At 44.7% G+C, this 18,237-nt stretch overlaps 1 protein-coding gene across 2 annotated transcripts; it reads right to left on the reverse strand.

Moving 5' to 3' along the window:
* Window positions 1-7,845: 7,845 nt before the first annotated feature.
* Window positions 7,846-16,722, reverse strand: LOC125546428 (protein NETWORKED 2A-like). Of its 2 annotated transcripts, XM_048710695.1 has the most exons (15): window positions 16,525-16,722; window positions 16,320-16,423; window positions 16,183-16,246; window positions 15,928-16,050; window positions 15,731-15,790; window positions 15,265-15,372; window positions 15,103-15,172; window positions 14,782-14,822; window positions 14,603-14,683; window positions 14,472-14,507; window positions 14,254-14,337; window positions 13,820-13,953; window positions 13,144-13,232; window positions 12,852-13,000; window positions 12,032-12,415 (listed from the first exon to the last, which is right to left on the reverse strand). In XM_048710695.1, exons 1-15 carry the CDS (start codon window positions 16,627-16,629, stop codon window positions 12,266-12,268), a joined length of 1,398 nt encoding a protein of 465 aa, XP_048566652.1. In that variant the 5' UTR covers window positions 16,630-16,722; the 3' UTR covers window positions 12,032-12,265. The 2 variants fall into 2 exon arrangements, with proteins under 2 accessions (XP_048566651.1, XP_048566652.1); XM_048710694.1 differs by lacking the exons at window positions 12,032-12,415; window positions 13,144-13,232; window positions 13,820-13,953; ... (9 more) ...; window positions 16,320-16,423; window positions 16,525-16,722 and adding exons at window positions 7,846-10,950; window positions 11,619-11,776 and having other exon boundaries at window positions 12,852-12,987.
* Window positions 16,723-18,237: the final 1,515 nt, after the last annotated feature.

The following is an 18,237-nucleotide window of genomic DNA, read 5'->3' on the forward strand; positions in this document are numbered from 1 at the left end:
CTCTCGGTAATGTACATCACTATGAGCCTTGCAAGCAATGTGACTAATGAGTTAGTTGCGGGAAAGGGGGCGCCCCTTCCTTCCTTCTCCTTCTCCCTTCCCTTTTTCCTATTCCATGTGGGAGGTGGAATCCTACTAGGTCTATGGGAGTCCTAGTAGGACTCCACACTTTGGGCGCGCCCTATGAGGGCCGGCCTCCTCCTCCCTCCATCCTTTATATACGTGGCCAAGGGGCACCCCATAGACACACAAGTTGATCATTGATCTCATAGCCGTGTGCAGTGCCCCCTCCACCATAATCCACCTCGGTCATATCGTAGCGGTGCTTAGGCAAAGCCCTGTTCCGGTAGCATCATCATCATCACCATCATCATCACGCCGTCGTGCTGACGAAGCTCTCCCTCGACACTCTGCTGGATCATGAGTTCGTGGGACGTTACCGAGCCGAACGTGTGCAGATCGCGGAGGTGCCATACTTTCGGTATTAGGATCGGTCGATCGTGAAGACGTACGACTACATCAACCGCGTTATCATAACGCTTCCGCTTCCGGTCTACGAGGGTATGTGGACAAGACTCTCCCTCTCGTTGCTATGCATCACCATGATCTTGCGTGTGTGTAGGAATTTTTTTGAAAGTGCTGCATTCCCCAACATAAAGCAAGGTTAAAAACTTCCATGTCCCGGAAACCAAGGCCTCCAAGATGTTTTGGCCTTGTCATAATGTCCCAAGCCACCCATGCTGGTTTACGTTTCCCCGCTTTACTTCCCCACCAGAATTGCCGAATAAATGGAGGAGATATTCTCACATAGGCCTCTGGGCAATCTGAAGCAGGCCATCGAGTAGACTGGCAGGCCTGTGCGACTGCTTTAATTAGAATCTCTTTTCCTCCTACTGATAAGAGATTCTCCATACATCCCTTCACCTTTTCCCACACTCTATCTTTGAGATATCTGAACGTGCTCATCTTGGACTGCCCCACAGCCGTTGGCATGCCCAGATAGCGCTCATTCAGTGATTCATTTTGGACATGTAGAATTGCTTTGATACTGTCTCTCAATTGTTGCGGGCAACCTTTGCTGAAAAATATGGACGATTTGTCATAGTTGATACGTTGCCCCGATGAATTACAGTACAATTCCAGAAGGTTTGAAGCCTCAACTGCCCCCTCTGTACTCGCCTTGAATAACAACAGGCTGTCATCCGCAAAGAGGAGGTGGTTAACAGCTAGAACTGTATTTGCCACCTTAATCCCCTCAAGCACAAACGACTGTGAACTGGTTTTTAGTAGGCACGAAAGGCCCTCTGCTGCAATCAAGAAAAGGTAGGGGGAGATCGAATCTCCTTGTCTGATGCCTCGTGAAGGTTTAAAAGATTCAAGTTTCTCTCCGTTGAACATAACTGAAAATGATACTGATCATGCTCATAATTATATTTACCCATTGTTGTGCAAAACCCAATTTGATCATGATAGCCTGAAGGTAGGACCACTCCAGATGGTCATATGCCTTCATCATGTCCAGCTTCAGCGCACAGTGACTATTTCTCTTTGCTTTACTTCTCTTCATAAAATGCAAGCACTCATAAGCGCAAATAATGTTGTCGGTGATCATCCGACCAGGGATGAACGCAGATTGCTCTTCTGAAATTATGTCCGGCAGGCAGGATAACTTTCAACCTGTTTGCAATAACTTTGGACGCAATTTTGTATAACACATTACATAAGCTAATTGGACGAAATTGTGTGGGGAGCGTTGGATTCATCACCTTGGGAATAAGAACTAGCACCGTGTCATTTACACACTCTGCACTCTCCTCCCCCTTAATAATCCACAGTACTGCCATGGTCACCTCATCTCCACAGATTTCCCAATGTCTTTGGTAGAAGTGTGCTGGGAAACCATCTGGCCCTGGTGCCTTGGTCGATCCCATCTGAAAGAGCGCCGTCCTGACCTCCTCTTTTGTATATGGTGCCATCAGCATATCATTCGTATTCTGCGTCACTTTCGTGGGTACATGTTGCAAGACCTGTTCCATGTTTGTCACCCCCTCAAAGGTATACACGGTCTTGTAAAATTCTGTTACCAATTCCCTTAGTTTAGCCAGGTCCTCAACAGTCACCCCAAGCGCGTTAGCAAGTTCTTTTATCATATTTTTCTTTCTCCTCTTACTCGCTCGAAGATGAAAGAATTTTGTATTTTTGTCTCCTAATGCTAACCATTCTATTCTGGTGCGTTGCCTCCACATAAACTCTTCGCGATGGTAAAGTTCAACCAATATTTCATTGATTTTGATCTCAGGGTGTGTCGGTCCTGTCCTCGTGGGATCCCCACGCATCCGCTCAAGATCTTTCAACAACTGTTTGATCTCTTTTCGGACACATCCGAAAGTTTCCCTGATCCACTTGCCTAGATTATTCGCCATGTCATTGAGTTTAGTCCACAATTCCTCTAGGTTCAAGGCCGGCTGATCAACGCTCCAGTAGTGTTTCATAGTATCATTCCATTCCCCGTGTGTTTCCCACATCACCTCATATCTGAAAGGAGGCTTTGCCGAAGGCCTAACTTGCTCGTTGTCCATCATGATCAAGATCGGACTGTGATCAGAAGTGGCTGCAGTAAGATGCTTCACCGTTGCATTAGGAAATTTCACCATCCATTCAGACGATGCAAGCGCTCTATCCAAACGGACCCATGTGTAGCTGCGCCTGTTACCCTTTTTCAATGGTCCAAAAGTTGCCCTGATAGCCAATATCCTCAAGCATGCAAACATCCACCGCCTCTCGAAAGCCCTGGATTTGGGCATTGCTACGCTCCCCAATTCCCTGTTGTTCTTCTGGAGGTAGAACTTCATTGAAATCACCAAAGCAAATCCAAGGAAGAGCACATGAATTTGCAATCCCTTTCATCGTGTCCCACGTGTGGTGATGTAACTGTGTCTGTGCCTCTCCGTAGAAACACGAGGCTCGCCAGGGATCATGGCCTGGTTCATCTATCTTACAATCTATATGATACATTGAGTAGCCCAAATTTTCAACCTTTATTGGATTATTCCAAAATATTCCGAGGACGCCACTGTGGCCTTGACTGCTAACAGCAAAAGCATTGTCAACCAAGAGTACTTGGTAGATTTTCTACCCTAAATATATCAATTTGGGTTTCGACGATACAAAGCAGGGTAGGGGCAAATTTTTGTGCTAGCTCACAAAGCTCTCGGACTGTCATGGCCTTGCCCACGTCGCGGCAGTTCCAGCTGAGGAGACTCATTGTGCTCGGCGGTACTCCCCGGAGGAGTCCGCCGATGTTGCTTCCAATGACTTGCCACCTTTCTTGTTATCAACCTTCACCTGTGTACTCTTCTTCCCGGCCAGACCCGTTTTCTCCCTCTTCAAATCCTGCTTTGGGGTGGGCTTAGCGGTATCTGAGGCGGTGGCAGCGGCAACACGCCGCCATTATTTGTCCCATCCGAGACGGCAGCCCGAGAGTTCGCCGTTGCGTTCATCTGTGTCCTATTTCTGTTGAGGTCCGCATCAGACATGTGCAAATCATCCTTTGTGACCCAAGCGGCCTCTCCTTCACGAGCATCATTGTGATCATTCCGTGCACTGCTCCCCCGGCCACTACGGCCTCCCCTTCGGCCACCTCGACGTCCTCGGCCACCTCCATGACCCTGACCCGTGCGCATGGCCCAGGTAGCCCTTAGATCCTTGAAGACCAACGCCGAAGGAGGGTGGTTACCGCTGCCGTGTTCCTTAAACAGGTGGCCTAACATGCCACACACCGCACACCAATCAGGGAGCTTTTCGTATTTCACCCTATAGATTTGCCTTCGTCCTTCTCGTATCATCGAGACTACGTTCTTTAGCGGCTTGGTCACATTGATCCTCACCCATACACGATGAAAGTTCCCCGTAAAATCTTGCGATTGGGGTTCAACAAATAGCACTTCCCCTATCTTTGTTGCCAAAGATGGCACTAGATGAGCATATAGGGGTGGTATATCATGAATTTGCACCCAAATCTCAATGGAGTCAAGCTGAACAGTGGAAGGTTTAGTCAGTCCATCATACGGCTTGAGAATGATAGCATCTCCTGTAAAGTGCCAAGGCCCGTCTTGGGTTACCCTCTTCCAATCTCCCAAACACGAAAATTGAGATGTATAGAGATTTTCCTCTAAAGGTTTGAACTGGACCCCCTGGGCAAGATCCCATGCTGCTCTCATGTTCTTGAAGAACCAGTATTGGCTATAGGTTTTGGCACTGTTGACCTTCACGAGCGCAAACCATCGAGCCGCCTCCAATGGCACCTCCTTATCATCAAACACCACGTCGTCGAGATCCTCTTCCCGCAGACCCAACTCCTTCATCAGTGTTGCCACATCGTCCATCTCTGGCAATCCAGCCGCAGCAGACCCCGGAGCCCCGTCCGATGCCATCTACCTCCGATCCCTAACTCGACAGATCTATCGGGCCTTCCAGAGGAACCCTAGGTCCTCCCCCTCCCCGCCGCCGCCTGGACCAGCGAGCGCTAGGGTGCCTCCTAATCAAGGATAGGCGGCTGGGGATCGCGGCGGAGACACGGGATCGCAGAACTCAACGGCGGCGACCAGAATCGCCCCGAGAGGAGGACAAAGGACTGGGTTTTTTTTTTTTGAGGGAAACAAAGGACTGGGGGGATTATAGAATGGATTGATATAGGGAGAAAATATAAGGCCCGACTCTGGCCAGCGCGCATCCAAACGGATGGGATGGGATTGGTGGCCTACTAGTGTTGAAAGCCCAACTCTGCTGCAGCCCATCCACTCGCCCGGCCGCAGAGAGAACAAGACGAAAGAACTCTACTCTGCTGCGGCCCATCCACTCGCCGTCGCCGCCTCGCACACATCCGCCGTGGTTGGATAATTTCGTTTTGCACTTTCGTTGTACGTATATATACAGAAATATTATATGTCCATCCGTGTCCGTCCTTTCTCATGCATAGACTGTATTGAACTACTCCCTCCGTTCCGAAATATAAGTCTTTTTAGACATTTTAAATAGACTACAACGTACGGATGTATATAGACATATTTTAGAGTATAGTTCACTCATTTTGTTTTGTATGTAGTCACTTATTGGAATTTTCTAAAAGACATATATTTAGGAATGAAGGGAGTATTATATACCAATTCTCTTGATCACTGGTTGGTTGATAAAGCTCCATCAGAAATGCATATCTAGCTTGCTGGAGAAGAATCAGTCTCATTTTCATCTTTTGAACAAGTCCTACTAAAGTCTCGTTTTTAATCTTACCTGAGAAAACCCTGTCTCGGTCCTAAAATTTTGACTATGCTGCAAATTATATGTGTCCGTCCATTCTGATATCTATATTTGATTTTGATTTTCAAACTTTGCATCGTTTGCGAGTTGGGATTAAATGTTGTTTTCTAGGAGATTCCTTGCTGGTAGGACTTGTTGTATGCTTTCTGAAATCTGACTGCTTTATGTTCTTCACATCTACTCCCTCCGTTCGGAAATACTTATCGGAAAAATGTATGTATCTAGACATATTTTAGTTCTAGATACATCCGTTTTTATCCATTTATGCGACAAGTAATTCCGGACAGAGAGGAGATTTCAACAAGTGACTACACACGGAGCAAACTGAGTGAATCTACACACTAAAATATGTCTATATACATCCGTATGTGGTAGTCCATTTAAAATCTCTAAAAAGACAAATATTTAGGAACGGAGGGAGTAATTAGTTTCACATGGATTTGTGTGTTTCAAGGTTCTAAAGAAGGGAGGAAGGTTCCTATGCTTGGAGTTGAGTCATGTGGATGTTCCAATTTTCAAACACATGTAAGTTTTCTCTAGTCAAGTAGGATATATAAATCTGTAAGTAAACAAGCAGATGCCGGAGCTCCAAATAATTATCAACAACTGCACTCTTCATTTTTCAGTATTTGCACTAAGCACTGCAACAAAGTTAGCATCCTATGTGGCTATATGTTAAACTACGTTGTTTATTTGGTACAATTGGAAAATGGCCCTTTTCTGTTTATTGCTTCATGGATACTGTTGTCTCATCCTTTCAAAAATAAATATATCCTGCTGGTGCTTTTATGTAAGTAATGTGAATGTTTTGTTCCACTGTTTTGACTATTACTCTCTGAACTGTTGGAATTTCTCTATCCATTTTTTTTCTACCAACAGTTACGACGTCTGTTCATTTTCTGTGATTCCGGCTGTGGGAGAGCTAGTTGCTGGTGATAGGCAGTCGTACCAATATATACTTGGTTGAGAGCATTCGTCGGTTTCTAAAACAGGTGAAGATTGTCATTTTCTAAGCATTTCCTTTCTCTGAGCTGCCTTCTTTCTTATTATGAACTTAAATGTACATTAGTTTCCAAGAATTTTGTCCTCTGAGTGCTTTCTAGCTTGTGTCCAGCCACTAGAGTATCCAAGGAAAATGCTCACTAGTACCTTCTAAAACAGCACAGTGAGAGACACTTTGGCTTCGGTGGCGGTGGATCTGAATCACACATATGGGGCTAACAATTGACCATTTTCTTTGTTAAAAGATCATGTAACTCTTATTCCTGTTTATGTAACTCAAAATAAGGACAGATGATGGTCTGCACAGAGGTCTTGTTTTTGTCACAACTTGGTCTCTACTATATATAAATTTGTAGAAGCAAACTCTGTTTCGTCAGTTTGTGTGCAATACCTTGCATACTACTCCCTCTGTCCCATAATATAAGACATTTCTGCAACCTAACATAGGTTGCAAAAATGTCTTATATTATGGAACGGAGGGAGTACATCTTTGGAGTTGCTATCAAGTACGTTTCTCATCTGGAGAAAATTACAACACTATGTATCAAATAAATTGGTCAAGATCACACAGCACTATGCATCAAGAAAATTTGTCTGAGATTACACAATACTATGTATCAAGTAAATGTGAAAATCACACAACACTAAAATGTACTTCCTCTGTAAACTTTTATAAGACTTTTTAGATCACTAGTTCTTTTATGAGACTTTTTAGATCACTAACTAGTGATCTAAAAAGTCTTATAAAAGTTTACAAAGGGGGTACCAAGTAAATTTGTCAACATCACACAACACTAAAATGTATCAAGTAAATCTGTCAAGATCACACAACACTAAAATGTATATCAGGTAAATTTGTCAATATCAGTATATCACACAACACAAAAATGTACAAAGTTTGCCAAGATCACAAAACAGTAACAATGTATCAAGTAAATTTGTCAAGATCACACAATACTAAAATGTAGAAAGTATGTTTGTCATGATCACACAAACAGTAAAATGTATCAAGTAAATATGTCAAGATCACACAGCACTATGTATATCAGGTAAATTTATCAATATCACACAACACTAAAATGTATAAGTAGATTTGTCAAGATCAGACAAGACTGATATGTATCAAGTAAATTTTTAAAGATTACACAACACTAAAATGTATCAAGTAAATTTGCCAAGATCACACAACACAAAAATGCACCCAAGAAATTGTACCAGGAAATTAAAACTAGGTGTCCTGACAGATGAAAATGGAAAGGGAAAACATGATGTGTCTTTACAAGTTTACATTGATCTCAGGGGTTACATGGCCCTAGAAACAAAATATTTGAACTTGCTATCAAGTAAGAAATTGTCATCTGGAGATAAGCTAGATAAGCACAGCACTGAATTTCCTGGAGCAAATTACAACAAGTAGGTTTGTTTCCTGACAGATGAAAATGAAAAGGGGAAAATGATTTGTCTTTCTTCCATTGATCTCAGAGGTTACAACAAATTACAATGCCCTAGAAAACAAAACAAGAATAGTTTGGTTCAATCACACATAGCTTGGAGCATTTCATCAAAAAAAAAAAGGTATCCCATCTGCTAGTTAGTTAATTTAAGCTAAATGACATATCCCTGCTGCTGCTGCTCCTTGTGTGGGTGGCTACCTTGGCAACTTGGGGAGGAACTTCATGTCTAACTTCATGTCTAACTTCATGTCTAACTGCTGCTTGTGGAGCACGGCCGGCGTGACGCGCGCGAACAGCGACGGCTTCTTGGGCTTGGTCGGGAACAGGAAGCTCTGCAGCGGCACCTTGGCCTTGGTCGGCACCCGCGCCAGCACCCCGTCCGGCCCGACCACCTCCTCCTCCCCCTCCTCCGCCGGTGCGGGGGAGGAGAGGTTGACGCCCTCATTGAGCTTCTTCTCGATGGCAAACTGGATCGTCTTGACGTGGTCGAGGCCGCTCTGCAGCTCGTCGGAGACCCGGTTGTTCTCCTGCTGCATGTTGAGCACCTCCCCCTGGAACTTGCCGGCGCTGTAGGAGGTGAAGCGCGGCGCCCCCTCCTCGGCCTCCTCCGCCTGCTCCGTGTCCATCTCCAGGGCTGTCGAGATCTCCTCCTGGATGTCGCAGAGCGACGCGAACCTGCACTGCAGCTCGCCCCGCAGCATCGCGTTCTGCTCCGACCACACCTGCAGCTCCGTCTTGAGCGCCCGGAGCTTCTTCTCGCCGTCGGCGCCGTCCGCCGTGACCCTCCTGAGGTCGTCGTACTTGTTCTGGAACTCCTGCACCCGGCCCATGGAGGAGCTGAACTTCATCCAGAACTCGAGGTTCTCCTCCAGCAGCGTGTCGATGTCGCGCCTGAACTTCTCCTCCAGCGGCGACGGGTTCTCAACCTCGGCGATGGACGGCAGCCTCATGTCGTCAAGGTCAGCAGCAGGAGGGTCGTCTTGCATGTTTGAGCCCATCCTGATGAGCTTAGAGATGGAAGAAAGGCTCTGCTTCCTCTGATGGCTAAGGCTGGGTGTCCTCCTGTGTCCTCCTCTGATGCTGCCCCTCTCCCTCTCCTTCTCCTTCTCCTTCTCTGCGATAAGATTGCGCAGCGACCTGATCTCATTGAGGCACTCCTGGTTCTTCTTCTCCACATCCAGCAGCTTCCTTTTGGTGTCCTTGTAGTCCTCCAGGAGCGAGGTGTACTCGGATAGCAGGACCTTCTCCTTATCTTCCAGGCCATCCATGAGCCGCTCTTGCAGTTTCTTCATGTCACCGTCAACACAGCCCTTCTCCTTTTGCTCCTCAGATTCTTCAGCGTCAGAAGAGATGTGGCGAAGCCGTGCCAGCGAACCCGGCCGCGAAATCTTCTCATGCCCATGATCTGAATTTTTAGTGCCATCTACGACAGACGCACCAGTAGCGCTCGCTGCCGCCCCTGTTTTCACCACATCAACGGGTGCAGGAGCAGCAGCAGCAGCAGCAGCAGCATCTCCAGTGCTGGCTTGTTGGGGTTGAGGAGCAGCAGCAGCAGCATCTCCAGTGCTGGCTTGTTGGGATTGAGGAACAGCAGCAGCATCTCCAGTGCTGGCTTGTTGGGGTTGAGGAGCAGCAGCAGCAGCATCTCCAGTGCTGGCTTGTTGGGATTGAGGAACAGCAGCAGCATCTCCAGTGCTGGCTTGTTGGGGTTGAGGAACAGCAGCAGCAGCAGCATCTCCAGTGCTGGCTTGTTGGGGTTGAGGAGCAGCAGCAGCAGCATCTTCAGTGCTGGCTTGTTGGGGTTGAGGAGTCTGCACGACGGCGGCCTTCTCTTCTTCTACCTGTTGTTTGTCTTCTTCTTCCTCAGGTGGAGGTGGATGGCTCTTGCTGGATGGCTCGGTAGGAGGCGGTGCTTCCTCACCGGTTGGCGCCGACGTGTGAGCAGTAGAACCAGGAGCCTGGTAGTCGCAAACTGGCGACTGCAACATGTCGGCGAAATTACTGAATCTGCTTATCGTTTCGGTGAAGTTTGAACGTATCGTGCTCTCGTCTTTATGGAAGGAGCTTTCGAGAGCCTGCACTCTGACCAGCTCTTCTTCCACCTGCTTCAGCTTCTCGTCCAGTTCGCTCGAGCCTTTCTCTTCCTCCAGGCTCTTGACGGAATTCTCCAGCTCCTCATTTTCGCGGTGCATTCTGTCGATCTGCGAGGTCTGCGACGAAACCATAAGCTCCAAATCGACAACTTTGTTGACAAGCTCGTCGATCTGCTCTGTGATCTCGTCCATGGTGATGTTGCAGTCGCTCGTGAAGTTTTCCTTGATCTTGTCGACTAACGTTTGCATCTGCAGCTCACCCAGCTTCACATGGTACACGTCTCCCATCTCCGTGACATGATTCTTCCGTATGTTTTTCTCCACCAGGTCCGGTAGAGACTTGCCATGTTCGTCCATTATAGGCTTGAGCTTCTCTCTCAACACCTTGACCCGTTCAGATTCGTCCAATGCCTGCTTAGCAGCCGTCTTCCGCTGTTCTTGCAATCTGACAATGGTGTCTTCACAGGATTTGAGGGCCGTCGCTGTCATCAAGGCTCTGGCTTCATCGTCCTCGATCACTGCGCTTACGTCGAACTTGTCTTGGAAGTGGCAAGCTTTTGCCTGCATCTCATTGATTTCCTTCTCAAGATCCCAGTACTTGGCAATGCCACTCTCGTACGAGTTCTTGATGAACTCTTTCTCGGTCTGCATCACAAGTATAGCTTTCTGTAGCCTGCTAATCTCTTCTCGTGCATTCTCCTTGCTCATCGGAGCTTGTTCCTTCTTGTCTCCGCCGGCTCCTGGCACATCTCCTTTCTTCTTCTTCAGCAACCCATCGACGGTCGACTTGTGGATCTTGCGCGGATCGACCGGGGTGAACGCCTTTGGGACGTTGTCATCCTCCTCTTCTAGCATCGCATACTGAACCTGGTCAGGGAAGGCGGTAGCGATGGTGTGGTTTGCCTTGTGCAGCTCCCCTGACATGATGTCATACCGGTCGGCGAGACCCCTGTACATCCGGTACACTTCTTCCACCTGAGTGATCACCTCAGGCCGCCTCTTGTAGTACATCTCTGCTCGCTTTGAAAAGGAATCGGCTTCCTCTCCAAGGAGTAAGAGCATGCACTTGACCAGGTGCTCCATATCTGCACATCAAACGAAAAATTTCTTAGCATATCAATCAGAAGTATGAAGAGATGTATCATTTTACAGATTTTTTTTACAAAGAATCTGATTGGTTTTAAAGAACTTTAGCAAGGTGCTCCAATCCTCCGAATAGATGCTGACAAATTGTCGGTGTTTGGCTAGTACATTTACATTATCCTGTTGTAAAATAATTGCTGAAAACAAGAAACAAAATATGCAAGATGAGAAACAGTTTCGAGACTTCATGCTATCTAAACTAAAAATAACATCGTTTTTGGTGCAATTAATCAAGACAATTTTCCCACAATGCATAGCATTTTGCATCATCAGAATGGATGAAATAATCAGACCCCGGGTGCTTATTGGAACTAACACTGATCAAGTACCATTTCCATATAGGCAACAAAGGATGAAATCATCAGATCAGGGATGCAACAGGCCTGCACTGATTCCATGGTGCAGATTTTACCCAGACAAGCAGACACAACATGCATGTCAATTTTGAGATGGGACTAATTCCTGAGCCACAAAAAAATATGTATATTGATTTGAAATGTGGCTGATTGAACAACTTGTAGATAGACCTGATCCATAATCCGAAAATTCCCATTTCACATATTCAAGGAATATGTGAAGATAACGTTTAATCCGGAAAGTGGATGAATACCTTGGAGGTGATTGTCGAGCCATTTGGACTGCTTGGTGCGGATGTGGCTCGCCCACCACCATGAGTACGCATTGCTCGCCGCCCGCTGCAGCATCCTGCCTTCTCTGCCTCTTCCTCCTCCAGAATCCAACCCAATCTCTTGGCATTAATCTTTTCCACTATACATGACGACCATACCACGAGAAAAGAGACAAGTGGGAGGTGAAAAGACAAGAAAGGGGGAGGGAGGAGATGCCATTGAGAGGCTGATAGCCAAGTCCATTCATTACAAATATATCAATGCCTAAATATAGCAAAGATGGTGAGAGGTTAAAGAACGCATGCAGAAGTGCAGTGGAAGTGATGGACCAAATACATGCATGCTGTTCCAAGGAGCCATCCGGATGGTAATCAACATTTCGCATGCATGGGGCTGTTGAAAATGCATAAATTTCATTGAAAAACATCAAACCTCCAAAAATCATGTCAATTCCTAGGTTACAAACATGCCTAATATTTCTAGCAGCACACTACACAGTACACACCTCAAATCTATATATCAATAAAAGTGCTCGAGATGCATGTGGCCACCAATTCCCATGCATCTTAACAGGGCTGGCAATCCTACGCTCCCTCTCATGCATGCTCCTATAATTAGGCTGGGATGATCATGTACATGCCACAGTTTTACAGTAGTTTGCAACCCATGCATAAGCACTCTGCAAAATCTGTAGCTCGCCGGCAAGTAAATTTTTAGCCATCTCTTTTCTGAACGGATGCATGCTCCTAGATGCAGCGCCATCAATGGTTTCAAGTTGCTGCAAATAAAGCCAAATCAGAATATCCACATGAATTTAATCTGATGGAACAATCTTCTTATTCAAATTGTTCTCTGCTTCGACAAATGGGTTTCTCTTACAGTCTTTTTCACTATCATAGCCGTCCATACAAAAAAAATTTACAAGTTTAGTTTCAACAAAAAAAGCATGTGTAAAGAAAGTTAATATACAAAGGCCATTCTTTCACCTAACCACCTCTAATCCTATACAAGTGGAACCGTAAGCCGCACTTGGTACTTTGGCAATAATAGTGACATCATTTTTATTCTTCGAACTTATCATACAACACAAGTGCTGAGTACGAACAGAATGTAACACAAAACTGCAACAGGGTAGAGTGCTGTATTTGTTATTTGGCTTTATCAGTATTGCTTTTTAGTGAGACAGAATTCTCAGCTGTAGTCAGTGTCCTCACCTCAATAGCTGTAGAATGACCCTGAATCATGTTGTCAAGGTGCAGAAGCAACTTGCGGTGAGCATGGACTTCTCTCTCCGCATGCTTCAGAGGACGCCTCGCAAGCCGGCCATCATTTTCAGCAGCCTCCACGGCCATCTCTTCCAATTCTAAAGAGGCCATCATTGTTGTGTCACTGAATGATGTAACTAAAATGAAATATACAAATATAATACTCCCTCCAATCCATATTAATTATCGCTGCTTTAGTTGTACTATGAATGGGAGGAAGTAATAGATAATAGCATAGCACCTTCAATTGAGGTGGCACAGAAAATCCGAACAAATGCACGCAAGGCCTGTGGAATCCCAACCCCTTTGTTTCCAGAGTATTTGACTTCCCTGTTTCCATCATTCATATTCAGTGACACAAAACAGAGACCATGCTCTCATCATGCAAAAGCAATCACAGAATTCACCTTTACTTAAACTTGCCAGAGCTATTTCAAACATTAGTTGACTTTCAGAAAGAATCAGTTAATGTATAATGAGAATTAATTCCAGTGCAGATTTTTCAGAGAAAATACTAAAGTTGGTATTTCATTGTTTATTCAAGCATAGCCATGCACTACTTCCAATCCTAGTTCAACATATGCGCTAGTAAGGTGGACAGTTAACACTGCTGGATTTCAAGAAACTCTACCTATTGATCACTGCATTGTAAATCAGTAGACTACAAAAACATTACAAAGCTGGCCTGAAACAAAAACTATCTAGAACTACTACTGTACAAATGTACAATATGGTCGGCACTGGCATAAAGTTCTGCATTTTCAGTGCAGTCAGAAAATATGACTAGTGCCGATTTCAGAATAAATTCCATTCCACCTTAACTGTCCGATGTTTGCATTACTAATGTTGCAAATAAAATCTAGAATATAATCAAATGATGAACTGTATTAGCCATAAATAACTGCCAAACAACATACTTTATAGCAAAAGAAGTTCTAGCGCAGCCAGAGCTGCACATGTGTTGAGATTTTGGAGTACGGTGCTTTTCCCATATGTCAAGCTTCTTTTTATAAAGTGGATCTTGCTCTGACATATCTATCCAAATATGTGCCTGAAAATGCAATGAAAACTTTAAGAACATGCGCAACGGAAAATATCATGGGGGAAATGCTTCAAGAGCAAATATGTATGTATGAAGTCATATGATTGCTTGTTTCATGAAAATCATGTTTACTAGAGCTTAGTAATTAATAGTCTAAACATGTTAAATAGCCATCGATGACCCAATTACTGGTGTCAGAGGACCAAGATGCCATAATTTCTTACAAACAAGTTGTGATGCTTCATTAGTTACCACTATACCAACTAAGATTCCTTAGGAGTTTGACCATCAAACTGTAGTTTTACGGACCTGGTCATATATGTTTCTGGAAAGTGTAAATCCGAAATTAAGTGCTAGCATGGCATTCGAGTATTTCCCATATCTTATCATGACCTGAAAATATAATGAAACCTCACTGAATTATTTTTAAGAAGAGATGATTCCCGTCATTCCCAGAGACATTTTGTGAAAAGCATAAAGAACGAACCAAAAAAAAGTTGAAGCGAAAAAAATTCTCCAAAACTCACCTGTTCACCAACAGCATAATTCCTGTCGGCAATGACCTGTAAGTAACTGAGAATAAGAGCAGAGTATTGATCCGTATATAAAAAGAACGGAAAATAAGTAAAGTGCATTGAACCAAAGATCATAGATGTACCTCTGAAACAGCTTTCTCTTCATCATACACTAATATAGAATCAGAAGCACCATCATGGTTAAGGAAATCTGCAAATGGAACCTAAATGATGTTTTCAGAGAGTTAAAATGCCGATGCACAATGCATTCAATATATTTAAGTTGCAAACTAGTGATAGGCAAAGATTTAGAAAATTGTACCAGTGATACACCTCTAGAAGTCTGCCAAGCTCGAGATGAAACTGCATGTGCCATGAAAATAGTCTCAGAGGACAAATTTGGGGGGAAAATACAGCAAAGAAGTCCTATTAAACCCTTTGCCGCCTTCTCAAATAAAATCAAACATAACAAAAAGGATCATACAACTGCGTCATGTTAGGATGCAGTCAATCAACCATATAATGATTCAGTATAGTTAGAATAATAAACCACCCAATTTCCAACATGCTCAGCTACCAAGATATCATTTAGTTGTAATGCTAAATGTTCAGTAGCACTTTAAATTTAGAGCCTTATACATACCCAATGCAGAAGAATGCATGAAATCCTCCAGTTTGATTTCTTCAAACAAATGTGGAAAATGTTCAAGAGCCTTGCATATGAAAAAGGGTAAACAGTTATGAGACTAATTAGCCCAAAAAAGTATGTCAATTTGAGAGAGAGAGAGAGAGAGAGAGCGCAAACTGGTTTTGCTGCTGAAAATTGTTTCCTGACTTGTTCCTTCTGTTTGATGGCTTCATCATAGACCGGGCTATGTCGGACCATATCAAGCTCATCCAGATCCCAGAACATCTGGAGGAATTACACATTTAATGCCTCAAATATTTTCAGTTTCCAAATGTGATAATTCATGGGCTCATCAGGATGAACATAAATAATGTACTTAATGTATATGTGGTGCATTGCTACTACATAAGAATTATACTTGGATTGCCCTTATTCTTATCCTACCTCGGCAATTCTGGGTTAGGATAAAATCATGGGGTTTTCCAAGGATAAAACAAAACAAGCCCAGTAAGAAAGAAACCATCAGGCACTTCCACTGGCATGTGAACAATCAGACAGAACTTACAGTCCACAATTTTTCCCACTACAAAATTTAACCATGGAGTGTGTGTTCGTGTCGCTATGTAACATTTCCATTGCATACCATGTTGTGCATCTGATCCTTGGCCGGAAGAGATGTAACATACGGCGCCCATCCCGATTCCTACAAAGCAAACAACCATAAGCCGGTACCCTCAAAACTCCTCTTTTTTTTTTCTTATAATGAGGCATGAAGAAATCTTTGAGAAGGAACAAAGGTGGTGTTGTGGAAAGCAGGCGAATGAACCAAATAAGACCTACATGTCCCAGTCGCTGCTCCATCATAAGGAGCACGGCTACTTTGGCCGCTGTGTCTCCCGCAACAGCAGCATCGTCGTCGAGCAACAGGCGGACCTCTCGAGGAAGTTTATCTTGAGTAAGCTGCTGCACATTACAATAAGACAATTAAACAAGAAACCATCAGAATTAGCAGGATGCTGAATCTTGGAGGGGAGAGAATTGCAGGATACTGTATCTTTGCAGTATATTTTTCAGAAAAAAATAAGGGGAACATACAGCAGTGTGAGGCAGTTGCAGTATGCAGTCCCCCTCCTGGATGGGCTGCGAAGCGAACAAGGACCTGAGGAACAACAAGACCGGACACTGTTACTGCTCTGCTCCAAGTAGCAGATCGACGGTACCCAAGAACAGACCTTCCCAAGGGCGAGGTCCCGATGCGCAGCACCGACGAGATGCCGGACCCCGCCTTGCTCCGCAGCCACCGCAGGAAAGCACCCGAATGCTCGTCCTCATTCACCTGCGGAGTAAATCGAGTCGCTGCTGCTGGGAGGGGAGGGGAGTGGAATGGGGGATTTCTTCCTTTTTTTTTTCCGGTGAACCATAGCCCAGATAGCTCACCTTGGCGATGGGGATGGGGATGGCGGCGGCGGCGAGCTGGCGGTAGGTGGGAAGAAGAGGGGCGCCGGCGAGGGCGAGGCGGCGGCGCACCACTACCGCCGCCATCCTCCTCCTACTCTGCTTCGGCTGTACAAACAAACAGAGCGACGAGTTTCCGGAAACAGAGCGAGGAGCTGTGCACAAATATCCTTTTTCATAAGGATTAAGGATAAATTTCTACACGCGTTAAAAGTGTTCATACAAGATGTGTGTATTCTATTCTCCTATATACTACTCCCTCTGTCCCACGGAATGCTATATAAAACAAAACGAGCATTTAAATGATAAAATATTGGTTCTACGCAGCATGGGACCGGACGGCGAGGGAGAAAAAACCGTCCAATCTAAGAATTTCGGACCGGCGACTCTCACCACTCGCCGTCTGCATCTTGAGCCTAATGACCTCATCAACGTTTTTACCTGAATCTGAAAGTTTATGCGGACGTTGTTATGTCTGCTTTCTCTGTGACTAGTGTGGATGGCCTAATTGTGAGCTTTGTCCTAATGTCACACTTACTTTTTCAATGTTGTTTCTCGCTCTAGATGTGGACTACGGCAAGGGATTGGCTCGGTTTCCTCGACTTCACGCACATTACTTGGCATGGCTTCGAGACTTGCCTCCATGGCGACTTCCGGCTATAGTCCGGCGACTGGCGTTCTGTCGTATCCTCCATTTTCCTTCTTCTTATGATCTCCTCCCTCTGTTTTTCTCTTAGATCCTCTTTCTCTCATGTGTCGATTTTCCAGTTCATTGCTCGGTCCTTGACCACCACCAAATCGTTTGTGCCACACCATCTTCTCTCCAGCCGGACTCCACTCCGACGTCCCTTATCCAAGCCGGATCTCTCTCGCACCCACTAGTTCCAGTTCTGCTCCTAGCACAAACCTAAGTCTGTTGGCAAGGCGATCGAAGGGTCGTCTATCACACCACCGCCGACTCCATCCCCAAGTCCCGGGCTTCGTGGCGGAAGAGCACTGGGAGGATGCCATGGCACAAGGGCATGATCCAACATAGTGCAAGCACGTGTGTGTCGCCTACTCCATTTTAATCTGTTATGATTCATGAACAATTGCTCATTAAGGTGGGTTGAAGCAATTCTTATGAGTGGAGGGAAGCATCAAGTTCTTCCTGCTATAAGATCAACAAGGAGAAACCTTCGGATTCTAACGCGCCTTGGCCGCCATAAAGTTTATCGCCTAAAATTGTCGAGGTATAGGCAGACACCTTGGTAATGATGGCATGACTTACCTGGCACATATCATCCACTCCACAAAAGCTCAGTTTTCATTCATTTCAAAAATGAAATCTCTACAATACCTTCTATTTATCAACTTACTCCCTCCGTAAAGAAATATAAAAGCATTTAGATCACTAAAGTAGTGACCTAAACGCTTTTATATTTCTTTAAGGAGGGAGTACATTGCAAGAGAAGTGGATTTCAATTATCACCCGATTGTTATTGGCTATTTTTTCTATACATGTGAAATTTAACATGCATTGTGTTTATATGTAACTTCGGCAAAAAAAAAATTAAATGGCCATGGCAACACCCGGGCATTTCCCTAGTATTTTGCAAATTCGTGAACATTGTTCTACACAATTTGTGATATTTTCCAAATTTGCAAATATTTTTTTAATTCACGAATATTTATGAAACTCACAACATTTTTAAA

The sequence above is a fragment of the Triticum urartu genome, chromosome 3 (genome assembly GCF_003073215.2).
Source record: "Triticum urartu cultivar G1812 chromosome 3, Tu2.1, whole genome shotgun sequence".
Lineage (NCBI taxonomy): Eukaryota > Viridiplantae > Streptophyta > Magnoliopsida > Poales > Poaceae > Triticum > Triticum urartu.